At 41.1% G+C, this 17993-nt stretch overlaps 1 protein-coding gene across 1 annotated transcript; it reads left to right on the forward strand.

The window, feature by feature from the left end:
- The first annotated feature begins 6147 nt into the window (after positions 1 to 6147).
- foxc1a (forkhead box C1a) lies at positions 6148 to 8392 on the forward strand. Its single transcript, XM_085805501.1, has one exon. It carries the CDS (start codon positions 6452 to 6454, stop codon positions 7868 to 7870), a length of 1419 nt encoding a protein of 472 aa, XP_085661627.1. The 5' UTR covers positions 6148 to 6451; the 3' UTR covers positions 7871 to 8392.
- The last annotated feature ends 9601 nt before the right edge of the window (positions 8393 to 17993 follow it).

The raw sequence follows: 17993 nt of genomic DNA on the forward strand, positions 1-17993 counted from the left end.
CATGTTTTGGGGCAAAATGTTTCTTTTGGTTACACAAAATTGTTCTTGACCAGCAATCTCATTCCATTTTTTCCCCCTTCTGCCATTGAATTATTATTATTAATAACGCGAAAATTGAGACAAAATCTGACCGCTGACTTTAGTTATTTGTCTCTCCTTTATAGCATGCATGAGACTAGGCATAATAGAAAATATTATGATCCATCTTTGAATTGCGACATTTTAGCCGTATATGAAGATGATTAAATAAATAGACGTTAAGTTAGTAAAATGAATATGAATATATTGATTGCACCACTATGATTTTCAGTTCTTTTGTTGAATGGTAATACTTTAAGGTCGGGCTAGGTGCGACAATTTAAAATGACCCATGCTGTAGATTTTTTTTTTTTTGCAATTACTGTTGCTTGAGTTTTAAAAAGATTTTCTCTTCTGTTCATGGGTTGAGAATCATTCAGAATAATTCGTGTCCCTTCTCCGTGATGTAAATGTTATTATTATATTAGTTAGCAGAGAGACACAAGGATGATATCAAAACTTAATCCAATATAAAATGAGAATTAATTTTGAACAGGAGACTGAGATTAACAGAGATGTTTCACTCTTCACCGGTCCTGTTGGCTTCCACGTGACTGTATCGCCACCTAGTGGTGATTGAGAGTCAAATGGCTCCAACAAAATCCCTTGCTTTCTTTCTCCATAGTGGAAAACGTGTCCAAACCACGTTCAGAATCAAAAATAGAGATACTGCTAATGCTTGTATGTTCATGGTCCCCAACTACGTATTCTATTCTCATATAGGCCATCTGATAGGTGCTTCAATAAATAGGTTTCAGTTCACAGACATCATTTTCTGTCAGTGCAGCAAGTCATCTGTGTGGCAGTATTCATTTGATTACTCTTTATAGGCGCACAGCAGTCTGTAACTCAGCCTTAAATATTATAACTTTAGTCAATGAATGAATCCATAGCTTTCATGTTGACAGTTATTGTCATATAAATGAACAGTAACATCATGGCAGGAAGGGTGCCAATAGTCTAGTGTTATTTTTTTTTTACAGTTCTTCTGTAATCGACTTTACATTGTGTAACTTTTACAATATGTGTTGAATTACGGTACATTGCCATATTTTCCCGATTACAACAGTAGCCTGCTGTACAGGGTAAATGACCATTTTCTGTGCTTTTCATTATTGTAGGGTTGATAATTAAACTGGCAATATGAATGTTGATCAGAGTGATTCCAGTGATCAGCATCATTTTCCAGAAGGAACTTTAAATAGTTTAGTTTGAAGAGAACTGTGAACATATTTTAGCTTTATCATATTATTATATTTTAGATGCTTTGCAGTTATACGTCAATTTGAAAATATCAGCGTAAGCCACCAGATAGTTCACTTGAATCTTTTCTTTTTCTTTTACAATATTGCATTAGAAGATGAAGCAGAATGACTGGACTTTGGAAAATCCTAAATATGCACAAACACTAAGTCAGACATGAATGTGCCATGAGTTTATGATACCAAAGTTTCATTGTAATACATCTACATTTATTCATTTTGGCAGATGCTTTTATCTAAAGCACATAATAAGGTGCTCTCTGAGTCTTATTTTACCAGCCATGGGTTGCTAGTCAAGGTCTATGAGCAGCAGAGTGACATTTGCCCTTTGAGGCTGATCAAAGACCAGGAACGCCACCACATTCTGGACCATCTGTAATGATATGATAGTGTTTAGAGTATACAGTGGGGTCCAAAAATCTGACTCCACTGTGATTGGTTCTCAACATTGCTGTCAACATGGTTGTTTCTGTCTGGCTGTCATACATTGACAAGAGAAGAGATGGGAGGGTGATGGTGAAAGAAGCTGGCGGTACCGATTATTGAAGGGGCATGCAAGACATGGCATATCAGAAACTTAGTTCAACATGTCACTGTAAAGTATTATACAGGGACCCCGAATGTAATGGATCCAAGCTGGGCGTCACTGACTTGTCTGTTATTGTAGACTAAGTCTGTCAGAGCTGCTGGTTAATCTCTATAGTCAATAAGCAGTTCTGTTATTATGGAAGTGACGTCTTATTTTTAATTTAATGTGGTACATTAAATACATTAGAAGAAGACAGAAGAAAAATCTGCAAATAGTATGAGGATTGTTCCAACATATTCTATGAAATGAATTGACAATAATTATCAGAATCTGTCACTTAAAGCAGATATCAGTGGAATGTTTTTGTTAATATAAGTCCTAAATAGTCCTATTTTCCGTCAGCAATCACTTACATGAAGTATTTCAGCCTAAACACGAGTCTCTCCGTCACTCTGCTCTGCTGTAACCCGAGGAGAAAATTTTCCTTGTGGGATACAAGTGTTATCCAATGAGGAGAGAGAACGGCATGAAGGGCTGTGTGTGCAGCCAAGGGATGCGCGTGAATGTGGTGACGTAGCACGAGGACCAATTGATGCCTGACAAGGGCGGGGGCTGCTAACTCATGGTGCGTTCAAGGAAACTCGTACTTTGTGTTTTTCCTTCCTGTGAAGTCATACCAGTTCGATCTGGTACGAGTTCACGGGTCGGAAGTTACGAGTGGCCGTTATAGGGAACTTTCACAGACAACAGGACGGTAAAAACACGAGCTACGGGTTACCTGGAACGCTACCAAGTCGTAGTTGTGACTTGAAGCTGTAACTTACGGTTTCAAAAGCCTGCCTTGAACACAGCATTAGCCGAAACGGCCGTGCCACTGATATCTGCTTTAAAGCAGAAGTAAGCGATCCGGTCGTTTTGGCTAACTTTCTGTCAGCCGATGGAGTTAGCAGTCCCCGCCCTCGTCATGGATCTATTGGTCCTCGTCCCTACGTCACCACATTCAGGCGCATCCCTTGGCTGCACACACAGAGAGGACCGCCCCTTTATGCCATTCTCTCTCCTCATTGGATAAAGGTTGTAGGATACAAGGAAAGTTTTCTCCTCGGCTTACAGCAGAGCAGAGTGACTGACAGACCCGTGTTTCGGACCAAACACTCTATATAAGTGATTGCTGTCGGAAGATATAACTATGTAAGACTTATATTAACACACACATTCCACTTACTTCTGCTTTAAGTTAGAGTGGTTTTTCATTGAAAAGCTTCAGGTTTCCCCCAGTGTTTAAGAAATTAACCCTGGCACAGGAATTTCATTGTAAAATTCTATTTTTGCATTATAAACTTAGCATACACCTTTCCATGGATGCAGGATTGGCACGGTCTCTAAAACAGAGGACCGGTCCTGACAGAAAAATGGTTTTCATACATGTCTTTTTGATGGCCTATAATATAAAGTCTATAGCCTCAGCAAGTGTGTTTAAGCATCCCAGAAATGTCCAGAACATGACCCATGCTGTTTAACTTGAATGCTGGCCCAGGTTTCCCCTCATCTGCTGGTGTCTTCTTGCTGTCTATATTCCTCTATCCGGATCCCCATTATCTGCAGCAGCTCCTCTTCCTGGTGTCCATATGCAGCAAATTACACTTAAAGTACAGCAAATGATACAACAAACATAACATAAAAAAACTAACAAAAACAAAGAAACTACGAAAATAAGAATAGCAAACAAAATATACATTAAATACAAACGTAACAAGACATAAGGCATGTATTAGTGTGTATTCTCCCATAAGTTAGTGTTATGTGAAAATCCCATCGCCTCCACCACTGTATTGTTAGGGTTATTTTTCCATAGTCCTTTGAAACTTATTCTTATTCTACGCTGTCATGGCTCTATACATTGTCTTTGTGATGACTAATGAGCTTTTATGCCCCGTCAATCATTATGTGTATTACTGAATTAGACCACGAGGTGGCAGCAGTGTGTTATAAATGTGCAGCAACCTCTCTGTCCGCGTGGTCTCCCATCACACACACACACACACACACACACACCAATGAACAGCAGCCTATATTCATCTTGTCACACATCTGTTTTTATTTTTGTGTTTCACAAAACACAAAAAATAATTTTGTGAATAGTTGGAGGTTATTAAACTAACTTGCTCTAGGTTTGCATAATTACTAATAACACTAAAAAAAAAGTTACACTAATCAGTGTAATCGACCGTACTACATTTGACCGCCAGAGGGAGCCACATTCATACTTATGATGTCTCTCTCTCTCTCTCTCTCTCTCTCTCTCTCTCTCTCTCTCTCTCTCTCTCTCTCTCTCTCTCTCTCTAATATAACAAAATCATTGTGAGCTATTGGGTAGCCAACATCAGTATTTGAATATAATGTGTCTATCTCTGTATGTATCTCTACTAAAGTATAGAATGCATTCGCTGACTTGGCAATATGACACTATGCTCATAATAATATATCCATACTGCCATTGTTTGATTATTTATTATGATCTCGGCTTTTGTTGAAACACAGGCTAATAATAAAACGGTAAGATGCAGTATGTTGGTATACACGGGTGGCACATAGTATAAGTACAAATAAACACAATTACATAAATAAGAATAAATCAAATTAAATTCGAGAAGACATATTTTACATGACAGGTTTGCGCCTCAGCTTCAAAGATTATTTATACTGATAATAATCATCGTTATGTAGAAGTCACAGTGCTAAACAATATAACGATCATCAAATATTTCGCCTCTAGATTTTCTTTTATTTCTCAGCATTTGGACACGTTTTCCACTGCGCTTCAGTCGTGGATGCCTTAAATAATAATAGAGTTAAAGAGGACTGGGTGGGCAGGCCGTGGTATTAAGTAGAAGGCCCGTCGTGAATTGTGTAAACAGCCCAGGGCGGTGGAAAAAGTTCATACCCGGGTCCATGTAAGGAGAAACCGGCGCAGCACCAGGCCACTGCACGGACATTTAATTAAGACGACCTGCGGAGGATTACACAGATACTGGGACTGTAACTTTGCCTCACAGTGACCATTAACAATTTCATGCGCAGTCGCCTTTGACAGCACGGGCGATGGAAAAGGCCTTCAGGGGTCGGATTTTTGACTACTCTGCTAGCTTTGACAAAAAAAAAAAAAAAAAGTTACATCCTTTTGATTTGCTTCCCAAAACTCATCTTTAGAATGAACGAAAAACCACATAAAAAGGATAAAAATAAATAAATAAAAATAAAATAACAGACATGCTGAATGTTTTCAAATAAAGTAAAAAAAAAAATATAGTTGTGAATATTTGTACAATGATGCCAAAAATAGAAAGAAAGAAAGAAAGAAAGACAAAGACTTAAAATTATAATACCAGTTTTGTTTACTCCCTTAATGAGGCAATAAACTCCCCTAAAGGCCTCAAACCTCACGACAGATGAGACATTGAGACATGTTGATGAGAAGCCTCACACAGCTACGAGGTGTCATGGTCGTCCCATTTGGTTCTTTTTGTCTTTAAATCCCCCTTCTCTTGAATAAACTCTCACCCCTGCTCGCTCTCGGGCCCCAAACTGTCTTTAATTCCCGTCGTAATGAGAGATTGCACTTCACCGCCCACTGACAGCGGACAGTCAGGCTTTGATCTCGCTGCGATCAGCTGCTGCTGTTGAGTCTTATAACTAATAAAATGCTCCTTTAAAAAAAAGACGTTAAAACTCCACGTAAACGACTGCCATTTGGCCTGCTGATGGTGTGATTATGTTCTCTATTAGAAAATGTTTATAAAGTGAAATAAAAGATGAAATATATTATCGATAATTAACTTGCCATTAAGGGTGCCTGCCAAATAAAATTCACCATGTTTTGCGTAAAATGTGGTTTATTTTTATTTTTATTTTTTAAAGTTTTTTTTAAAGCCATAATATAAAATCTTAAAAGTTTAATATTTCCACATTAGAGATCTCATCACCTTCTACTTAAAGACAACCACAGGTCTGATAAGAAGGATGTGTGTTTGTGTGTGTGTGTGCGCGCCTCCGTTGATGTGACTGTGTCCATGAGAGTTGGCTCTGTCACGTCTGAAAGCCTTTGGCCGGAGTGGGGCTGGGAGTTACCGACACCTTCTCTCGTTTTTTAACTGAAAGCCTCTGAGTGTGGCCAGGAGCTGCTCTGTCCGCTCTCTCTCTCCCTCGACTTCCCATTGGACGACCCGCGCACTTTGACTGGGAGGAGCTCCACTGGAAGCAAAAAGGAGGAAAGAATTTAACTGCGCAAAAGTCCTGTGCGGTGACGGATGTCCAAAGTTCAGCAACTTTTTCAATGTGCAGTTTCAGAGGAGGCACAAGAGATGGGGACGGCTTAAAACGCTCGCTGAGAGCCAGCACGCTTCGCAACTGTTGTTTAGACTTTTTCCTTCTCCCCTTTTTTCTCTTGAGGTGAACAGTGAGGAACTGTGATTTGCGCGTCTCTCTCACTTCAGAGGAGGGAGAAGTGGAGCTCTCTGCCTGCCTATTTTGGAGCTTTTTTATTTTTATTTTTATTTTATTTTTGCCGGATCAAAGTGAAGACATGCAGGCTCGCTACTCCGTCTCCAGCCCCAACTCACTGGGCGTCGTGCCGTACATCAGCAGCGACCCGAGCTACTACCGAGCCGCTGCCGGTGGGGGATACACGGGGATGCCAGCACCTATGAACATGTACTCTCATGCGGCTCATGACCAATACCCAGCCAGCATGGCCCGGGCATATGGACCGTACACTCCCCAGCCTCAGCCCAAGGATATGGTCAAACCCCCCTATAGCTACATTGCGCTTATCACCATGGCTATCCAAAACTCGCCTGACAAAAAGGTGACCCTGAACGGGATTTACCAGTTTATAATGGAGAGGTTTCCATTTTACCGAGACAACAAGCAGGGCTGGCAGAATAGCATCAGACACAATCTGTCTCTGAATGAGTGTTTTGTCAAGGTGCCCCGTGATGATAAAAAACCCGGGAAAGGCAGCTACTGGACCCTGGACCCGGACTCTTACAACATGTTCGAAAACGGGAGCTTCTTGAGGAGGAGGCGGCGGTTCAAGAAGAAGGACGCCCTCAAAGAGAAAGAAGAGCGGCTGCAGAAGGATGTGCCGCCGAGGCAGCAAGGCCGGGAGCAGGAGCAGCCGGTGCAGGGCTCCCAGCCCGTCAGGATCCAGGATATTAAGACTGAGAACGGCTCGGTGACGCCGCCGCAGGCCGACTCCCCTTCTTTGAGCACCGTGCCCAAAATCGAGAGCCCGGACAGCAGCAGCATGTCCAGCGGGAGCCCTCACAGCATCCCCTCCAGTCGGTCCATCGGCATGGACAGCTCCGAGCACCACCAGCACCACGGCCAGGCCTCCACGCAGGGCTTCAGCGTAGACAACATCATGACCTCCCTCCGGGGGTCTCCGCAAGGGGCCACAGAGCTCACCTCCACCCTCACCGCCTCCAGCAGGACAGGTATAACACCGTCTTTGTCCTTAAACTATTCTCCCAATCAGACGTCTGTCTATAGCTCGCCGTGTAACCAAAACTCCATCTCCACTACCTCCAACGCAACCTATCATTGTAACATGCAAGCCATGAGCTTGTACGCCGGGGACAGATCTAGCCACTTGGCACCGAGCACCACCGTGGACGAAACGTTGCCAGATTACTCAGTCACAACCACCTCATCCTCTCTGACCCACGGTAATCTAAACTCTGGTCAGGAGGGCCATCATCCCCACCAGGGGAGGCTGACCTCATGGTACCTCAACCAGGCCGGAGACCTGGGGCATCTGGGCGCAGCTTACCCAGCGCAGCAGCAGAACTTCCATTCAGTCCGAGAGATGTTTGAATCCCAAAGAATTGGCTTGAATAACTCACCGGTGAATGGGAATAACAGCTGTCAGATGTCATTCCCACCGAGCCAATCCATCTATCGCACTTCGGGAACTTTCGTATATGACTGCAGCAAGTTCTGACCAAAAAAGAAAGAAAAAAGAAAAAGAAAGAAAGAACAAAACAGGCTCGATGTTTTCCTCACCATGTTTGAACTCTTTCAGTAAAACAATTTTTTCTCGTTTTTTTTCTCCCTCTTACCTGCCCACACCACATGGACTAATATGAAAACAAAACCAGAAAAGACTCAATCTTGGTTTTTTTTCTCTCTCTAAAGAACAGTGTTACTGCAAATAACACGTAAGTCTCTCTTTGCTTTTGTGGCTTCATGTGATAGCCTATGTTAAAGATAATGCCAGTTTTCATGGACGTGTAAATTGCATATAGTAATTTATTTCTAAACTGTAGCCGGATATTATGGACCAAACACCAAAAAAAGTGTTTCTAAATTGAACTGCCTTAATTGTCCAAAAAATGTTCCACTATAAAAGTAAAAAAAAAAAAGGAACATGTATATCGCCGTACTATTTCAAAGATTCTTCATTTGTTGAAAAGTATTCTGAAGGATTTTGTTTGTTTGTTTAATAAATTGTCATTTTATGTGAGTTAAAGTTACGCCTCGTTTCTTACAGAACTTGAACCCAGGCTAGTGATATTTTACACTCAGTCTGACCAGTGTTAGTTTTGTGCTGGGAGGTAAATAGACCTCGTCATTCTTCTGATCTGACCCTCAGATTTAATTTCTTAAGGGGTGAGTTCATCAAAAGATAGAAATAGAAATAGGGATGTTTGGACTGACATCTGCTGCAAAGATGCAGCCCTTATACTGTCATGTAAAGCTCATATTTATTTACTTATGTATAATACCCCGGAAGCAATGTTATATATTGTTTCTTCTTTTTTGTTTTTGAAAAAAATATTCAAGGAAATTGAGGGAGGGGGGGGGAGTAGCCCTAAAATCCAACCCATCGGCACGCGCATGTTCACAGAGAAAATGCATATAAAGATAGTGTTTATTTCTAACTTTCATATTCATGCTTCATATTCAATTTCTCCTCTCATTGTCACATTAGAAACGTTTATGCGAGATGATTGCAGATCGTGTTGACCTCGAGGCCTAGACGTGGGGAAGCAGCCTGCACACTGCGCCACTTTGTTTTGGATTGCGTTGTGTGTTTACTGGCGCATACCAGTGCTTACTTAATATCATACCACACATGCCAAAGATAGTCCCGTTGTCACCTCAGTTTTGATGCTTCAATTCTCACCAGTCTGACACGACGCTGACGTGACTGGAGAAAACGGATTGTACCGCCGTCAGCTTTTCAGTGCGCGCAACTCCTGGATGTTTCATGGCGAGAAACGTGGAGATATTAAATTGGCTTTATGAATCCGAGATGTCAAATTGAGGTTTTATTGTAATCCTAGTGGGCAGTCGTTTTCAAAATGACAGAGTTATAAAACCTTAAACAGTTGGTTCTCCTCAACGTGACAGGGAGTCAGTCTCTTTTAATCACATTAAATGACAACTCATAAATCACCTTCAAATACACGTTTATTTTGCTATTATGCGTATTATCAATAGAAGTTGTTTAAAATAATCTAAATACAATGTATGCCTGTCTAACCTTTTTTTTTTAACCTTATGTTATGTTATTTTAGTACTTTTTCCACTTTATCTAATTTTATTAAATCCCCGATTTACAGTGTTTACAAATATTTAGGCTATTAATAAGTCAATTTAATGATATTTATTTTATTTATGATATTTCTGTCATTAATATGTACGATATTAAAAATATGTATTAAAATAGTGTTTTCCTGGATTGACGGCGAATAGTATTATATTGCTATTACTAATAATACTAGGAATTAAATAAGTATTGAAATACTATATAGTCTTCACTACCAGGTATAAACAAGAAATCTAGAATTTTATTTAAATATTACAACATGGCAATAACATAATTTTTTATAGTCAAATGAATATTATGTTGACAAATGTAAAAATCAACTGCATTAGTACAAGACAATAACAATAACAATACACATATACATGTACTTTTTTAATTGCAGAGCAAGTGTTTTTGTTTTTATCTGTAAAACTTTTTACTCCCCAACGTTACAGACAGTTTAAATGTTTTTGCATATTTCCCCACAGACCCAGAGTGGGTGGCAACAAGTCCCACAGATGCTTAGTCAGAACCAATGCGCTCTTGATCAAATAGCCTGTCATATTACAACATGTCAAATGTGTTTCTGAAACTCTGTTTCTATAAAGCTGGAGGTGGGTTTTTGCTGCTCGGGCTTATTCCTCGTGTCATTTTCAGTTGCTCCAGGCCATTGGATCAACAAGGCGAAAGCAGCGGCAACAGCAGAGGGACAGATAAGAACAAAAACATATTGAGGGGGGGGGGGGGGGGGGGGGGGGGGGGGGGGGGGCAGCAGGGCGAGATATAAACAACAGTATAGGTCCTTACTGGTGTGATCTGTATTTGTAAGCAAACAAGGAAAATATGTGAATTGTTCACTTCAGCCTCAGTGCCCCCGTGCGCACCAATCAGCCTCATAAAAGTCATTAGATACTTTCCCAAGTATAGGCCCAATAAACAAACGTCGTGTTAGTCAAAAGATTGATGGCGCCCTCACAGAATAGAGCAGGTCAGGAAGAAATAAAATTCAATCAGAGAGCTGGAATCGTTTTTCATGGGACGGAAAAGGCAGAGAGGGAGACGGGGGTCAATGAGGAGGATGTCGGTCGCCAGAGCACCATCAACATTATAATAGGACATAGCACACACAGAGAGAGAGGGAGAGGGAGAGGGAGAGGGAGAGGAAGGTTGAGAATGAACACCAGATCACAGTTGAACTTGGTGTATGTTATTTGAATTCTTGTAAACGACTGTAAACAATACAATTAAATAAGAAAAACAGGCTGTGCATAAAGAAGCTTTAAATGACGCTACACTGCACAAACCTGCTGGAAAAGAAGATTATAGCTGATGTGGCTGTGGAAATGAACTGATACTGTAATTAGCAAGGAGCCTATAGTTTTCTATGGAGCCCGGGACCTCTCATCCGTCCCACAGGGGTCCCACAGTAAAACAGTGGTACAAATTGAATTTCACTTTCATTTCCCCTCTCAGAGAAAACAACAGAGAGAAGAAGGACCTCTATTTTTTTTCTTTTCTTTTACAAATAGGCTGTGCCCCCATCTAAAATATACACACGGTAATGACACTCGTTTCCACAACAACAATAACAATATCAGATGCTGCACATGGCTCGGAGGGGCCCATGTCTGTTTGGGGTTCCTGGACACTGACATATTTGGGGTCCCCGTGTTTTTTAGCCTGTACAGAAACTTTACTTTCCCCCTGAAACGTTCCGCTACATTCCTGAAAACGCACAACTTCCCTCGCTGCTCTGGGTCGAATAACAAAGACAAAAGCGTCTGTGGTGGCCACGTCTTTAATATTCAACAAATCCAAACCACGTCCTTTATTTAAATTTTTCTACTACTTATAATATTTTTAAAATAACTTTTTCATGTTATTTTTGTGCCTGGCACGTTGATTTTAGATAAAGCGAGTGTAGGTTATTATTTAAGGGGAAATAATTATCTAAACCATATAATCTTTTTAGTATATTTTGGATTTAATCTAACAAATTTAAGCACCTGAAGGTCAGCTGCCCTGATTGTTGGAGGATAGGCCAAATTTGACGAAATGCACATAAGAATAGGACTAAATAACAGCTCTCCAATTACTTCTTATTATGATTATCATTAGTCTACTATTATTATTATCATCATAAAATAAGCGTGGATACAACATCTACTAAATATCAAATAATCTATGAAATTACATTCGTGAACTGTGCCTGTAGAGTTGTAGACCACCAAAAATCTTGTTCCAAACTTCACCTTCCAACCTTCAGCTTTGACACTCTGCTGTCATCAGCCTGACTGTCTAAAGGGCAAATGGCTGTAAACGGGAATTGCATTTGAGTGATCTATTCTGTACTCGGCCTTTTGAAGAAGAGATGCAGAGATTTATTTGACGCAAGTTTTAATATGCTCGTGTATTTTTATCTCGACGCAGTCAGGACTAGACAGGATAACATTTTCCACAATGTCCTCCTCACCATCTCTCTGGTGCGTTTACGGTCGCGGGGATAGTTAAAGAGCAGCGAGACGTTTAGTCTATAATGCTTTGCATTTTTTTGGTAATCTAGGAACCGATGATTTACTTACTGGTCGCTAGCTGTGCGTAAAAAAAAGTTGTTTTTGTTTGTTTTTTTCTCACAGAAGGCAACGCATACGAGGCAAACAGCAGTAATGCGCTCTTTGTCACTCATCCTCTGTTCGGTTCTTGTTTAAACGAGGGAGAAAGTGAGGGAGAGAGAAAGAGAGAAAGGGGGGAGGGCAGAGAAATGAGGGAGTAGATGCTGATGTCTCGCTGAGCCCCTGCAGACTCCGTGCACCTGTATGGCTGGGTGACCACGCTCGAGCTCTGTATGGAAAATGCAGTGTGTTTTTTAGCTCTTGCGTTACAGTCAATGCAGGCTGCAGGACCCGAGCCCCGAGCGCCATCTGCTTCTAATTAAGAGTCCATAGACGCAAACTGTGTCTGCTCTGCGGCCAAACGAGTGAAATGTTGGAGGTGCACCACTTGTCTCTCAGAGGGAAAAATAACCGCCGCATGCAGCCTCTTATCCTGCACGTCTCATTTTAAAGACAAATGATAATTGTCACAGAGATGATTCACTCGGCTTTGTCAAAACAGGCAGAGCGATGAGGTGTAAACAAGTGCTTCTGGGTTAAATATGATTCTTGAAATCAGTGCAGCATCTCCCGAGTCAAAAAGGAGTGAACTCGCGCAGAACTCATATTATAGGCACGGGGATGGTGGGATAATGGGGTACTGTGTGAATTCAGACAGGGAGGGGGGAGAGGTAGGAGGGGGGCGACCTGCGAATAACCCGACAGCCTTGGCGAGATACCTCAAAAAACGAACAGAGTTGCCTTCAAGTTACACAAAACCTGCTTTTCTGCTGCTCGGGTCTGCGGTTTCTAATTATAGCACCCTTTTTTTTCTTTTTTTTTTACGCACCGAGCACTTGAATGTCCCAATTATACCAACATGTCATACAGTTATTTATTGTCAGGTAGTTTAATTTTATGAATATATTTTTGAAGGTCTTATAGCCGTGGACTTTACAACCTTCTCCTTTTAAATCTGAATGGTCAGGGATAAAGCTCCATTCTGTCGCAGGTGTGGTTGATAAAAGTTTATACACTTGCTTGCTATATTTGAATTGTTTAAAAAAAAAAAGTATAGAATCATAACAAACAGGCATAGTATTTATTTTTTAAAGCTAGAAATAAACAAGAGTGTAAATGTAAATAAATGTAAAATAATGAATGATTTGCCAACTACTCAGTGGATTACTACAGTGATAATTATTCTTGATATTATCATTTTATTTTTTAAGGTCTGCATTGCACACAGTCTGAGACTGTTTGTTAAAATTGTTTAAAAGTTTAAAAAAAACAACTAAATATATATAACTAGAACAGTTCCACACCACAGTGCAGCGATTAATTACAAAATGCTATTGAAATACTGTTTGCAACTTAGATGCACATAAACAATGTGGCTAACATAAGAAAAAGAAATTCACTTTCTGTGAACTGCTAATGGCAAACGCCCAGCCTCAACCAGCTTGAACTCTGTAACTTGTGACATGATGAGAGGGCCGCTTCAGAGCCATCCAGCTACTGCTATTTGAGCCACAGTAGCAGTTGTCTGTGTCTTTCGTGGGTCTCATATCATTTTATGGTGCAGGGCTTCCACTGGCCTATGAAAACATCAACAGCAGAGTCAGAATGTAAGACTGACATAAAAAGCAGCCTCTTCTTTTAATGTGCAGACATGTTTTACAACAGAGTTAAAATTACACTTCAGGCCCCCATCATCTCCTTCAACAGTATAAACACATATGTTTAAACATTAGTTTCAAACACTACGACAACCTGAATCTTATAGGGTTGCGGCGTTAAGTCTCCTTTATTTTTAAATGTTGTATGTTGTGAAATAAGCAGTACTTGGGGGTAAAAATAAAATAAAAACAACAATAAAAACATCAACATTAATTCATCTGGGATTTGTAATTCTATGAGGATTTTAAAAACCTCTTTTTTCATTAAACTGAATGCTACTACTTTTCAAACATCAGGACTTGGATCAGTTGTTCAGGCCCACACGTGCATAAGGACAAACTCTTAATGAGACATTAGAAAGAAAATGATTTTGCAATGATTGCATATTCTTCTTCAAAGAAATGTAAGTCATGATAAATCCCCACTGTATGGGCATATACACATTGTTGACGTCATCAGTTTTCACTAGACCCTCCTCTGATCACTCACATCTTTTCTGCTCATGGAGGTGGGTGGATATGTGGGGGGATATGTGGGGGTGGCTGTCACCTGCACCATGAAAAAAGAAGAGAAAAAGAGATGGTGCAGCAAATGACCCATCTCAGGTTTGGGTCCCGCAGTCCCTCGCTGGAGGAGAAAAGAGAGCGTCACACCATCCAGAGGGAGAGACAGTGATGAATTGGACTGAAGAGTAAATGTCGTCTTCATACAAGGAGAAGTGGCTTCACACAGGAAGGGGATCACTGGGGAAAACAAAGTTGAAATTTGATTTTAATGGGAAGGGGGTGGGGGTGTTCACCTCACCTGTGAGTGTATGTGCAGATAGAGCCAACTGAAGTCTTATAGAAGCCCATTAATTCCTGGCAGAGTGAGTGTAGTACTCCACCGTGCAGGAGAGACATCATGAAATCATGTGTATTAAGTTTTTCTTTTCTTTTTTTGAATATGGTGAGCATGAAAACTGACTGAACAGACTTCCTCTTGAATTATTCCCCACTTTTGCTCGGTCAAATCCTCCTCCCTCTCCTGCCCAGGCTTTTATTTTGCAGTTCAAATGGCAGCAGTGATTGTGTAATGCAAAAGAAGGCGATGCTGAGCACAGCTCTGTGCTCCCTGGGACACTGAGACCGTATACTAATCCAACACACTACAGTTGATTTATTAAAAACAGATTCATCTTTGTTTCTTTCTTTTTTTCCTTCTTTTTTTAACACCCATCATAGATTAAAATATCTGATCATGTATTGGCTCTGTCAATCACACAGGGAGGTCAGCAGTTATCTGATGGAAAAGTGATGAAAATTCAGAGCTACTACAGAACGTCAACAATAACACATCCAATTAGGGAAGATGTTGTGTCAGTCTTTCCTGCTCTTTCTCCTCGCTCCTTCCTGCCTTTTAAAACGCTGACACACGTGGTAAGTGATGTTTAAGTGAATCGTCAGTTGCAGGATTAAGCCCCTACAAATTCCATTCGCCGATTCAGTGATAGGTTTCTATTAGTTACGTAATGACACTTGTTACCACGATTAAAGATTATTTCAAGCTTGAAACGCGAGCAAATGTTAAACATCGCTTTTCCTTGCAGGTCAATTACAGCGTGACTGATTGACTTTGCCATGGCTGCAGTTTTATTCACAACACAGCGCTCCTGAAAGACTGACAATGACGCTGTGTGTGTGTGTGTGTGTGTGTGTGTGTGTGAGAGAAAGAGAGAGAAAGAGAGAGAGAGAACACCCAAAGGCATAACTGTGTTCAAGTGACCGTCTTGCAATCATGCATGCTGCCCCATGTTTCGTATGTATCGTGATCAGTCTGGGATTTACCTGCAAATCCCCTACACACACATCACAACTACTGCACACACACACACACACACACACACACACACACACACACACACACAAATAACACGCTGTGATGGAGGGTGTGAGGTGAAACCGAGGCGAGGAGAGGAAAAACAAACTATTTCAAAGAATAACACTGACCTAAGCCACAAGTATTGCAAATTTTCACAGTTTCTGAGGAGATGCACGAGTAAATTAAAAAGGAGACCTCGTGTGCAGATGAGGCAACACATAATCACCACATGGATCCTATTGGCAGCTTTAACCTCGAATGGACGTGTTTGCCGTGACTTGATACAGAGTCAGCATGCAGCGTAAAGCTGTGGAAGCGAGGGGAACACGCAACGTGGAACGTAAACAAAATCCACCAAAAACATGGCAACAAATGAAACATTTAATCATCTCATGACAGTTTTGCAAAATACACAACATGCCAATGTAGAAACAAATGCAACGTGAAAAACAACACGCTCTTTGCAGTGATTCAAAAATGTATCTCAGATGTCAACTGTCTGAGCCGGTGTCAGTGAACAAACTGCCCTCTGACCTCTGACAGGAAAACCCTTCCTCCAGACAGTCTTGTTGAGCGGCCCATTGTTTACCCTTCAGTCAGTTAACTAATTTTATTCAAGTCATCCTTTCTCTTTTTTCATGCTTTCTTGTGTTGCAAAGAGCTTAAAAAAAACAGAAAAGAATGAACTTGAATCAGTGGAATTCGATCTGTAGACACTAAAAGAGAGAACTGGTGAGACAGAAGAGGGAGGCAGTTTTTTATTTTTTTATTTTTTGAATGTGAACCAGTGGCAGTAATGGCCTTTTTAAACTTTCCTCCACTTTTTCAGGAAAAATCCTGAACGTTTACACTTTATTGCTTTACACAGTTTGGACATTTTCACATAATATTGTGTGTGTGTTACTGTCGGGTGTGCAGGTGTGAGGTCTTCTCCGTCTGGTGAGAGGCATCCAGATGGTGTTTGTGTGTGATGGCGAGCAGCGGCGATACAGCGGTGGTTCCTTTCACAGATCAGCACTCATATCTCTGTTCCATCTCCAGGCTCTCCGCTCATATAAACATCCCCAGTCCAGGGGCCTCTGATGTTTCTGCCATTGTGTTTACAGTGAGAAGTCAGGCAAATACGTGAACTTTAAGACAAAGAGAACAAGCATGAACAATGGACGGAGGGGTTAAGCGCATGGATTGGTCTGTGGTGAATAATTTTACTTGTGCTCAAAGGTGGATTTTTTTCTTTCTTTCTGATATAGCATAAGTTTATGAAAACAAAGATGTGAGAGTCACTCTTTTCCTATTGCATTTATGCTCCTCTATATTACCTGTTGCCAGTGGCAATCAGATCTTCCAGTGGGATTAAACAAACAGTGTTTTACCCTGTGGAGGTTTTCATATACACTGCACCCTTTGGTCTGTTCACCATCGTCTTACACACAGTAGGAGACAAGTTCAATTACACTGATTCAGCATAGACATAGGCGGACCCAGAAATAAAAAAGAAGAAGAAGTCACGTTTCAGTGCTCAGGGTCTGCGGCAGCTGAAATGAAAAGTTCAGGAAAAGTGGAACGTAACACACACACATGCACACACACATGAATGCCCCCTCACAGTTCTTACTCATTCTGCCATAAGCTTAAATTGTCTTTGCAACGAAGCTAATGAGATGTAGCGTTCACTTTTTGAAAATGGAGCTTTGTTTGAAAATAAGCTTGAAAAAAAACATCAGCATGCACATTTCCAATCAAACCCAAACCCCATGCAATGCTACAACTCCCGACATCAAAGCGCGCTCAAAAGCGATTGTCTCCCCCTTGCTCCCTTTAAACTGCCTCTCTTTTTCCAATGCAGAAAAATCCCCTTAAACATCAAAGAGGGAGACAGAGAAAGTAATTTAGCCTTATCTTAATTGAGCTGCAATTTTAATAATGATCTTACACATTGGGACCTTGGAGGAGAGAATTAGCTGCAGGCTGCAGGACGAGAGGCTGGCTTCCCTGCTCTGTGCTCCGCCGCGCTACTCTTGGTTGTCTAATCTCAGCTCCAGACATGTCATTGGCCAGTGATTTATGATGACCTAATGTTTTGTTTACTTCATGCTCATAACAGGCGGGCAGATTGCATAGGGCACGCCGTATGGGGAAACATGAAAGCGCTGGGGCTGCTCGCAGGGCTGCAGTCCCCAGCAGTTCACCGAAATAAACAGCTCTGTATTCCAGCCACCTGGCACGGCACCTCCTTCAAATTGAGGGCCAGAGCTGCTGGCCACTCCGAAAGTTTAGAAAAATCCCAGGCTGTGAGTTTCATTTGCTGTCATGAGGCAACCATCAATCTTCAATGTGGAGGTTACACACTTGATTTAACCTCTGGAAAAACACATTGACCCCTCTGTTCATGCACTTTCTCA

The sequence above is a fragment of the Trachurus japonicus genome, chromosome 17 (assembly GCF_045865225.1).
Source record: "Trachurus japonicus isolate A0001 chromosome 17, Traja_1.0".
Lineage (NCBI taxonomy): Eukaryota > Metazoa > Chordata > Actinopteri > Carangiformes > Carangidae > Trachurus > Trachurus japonicus.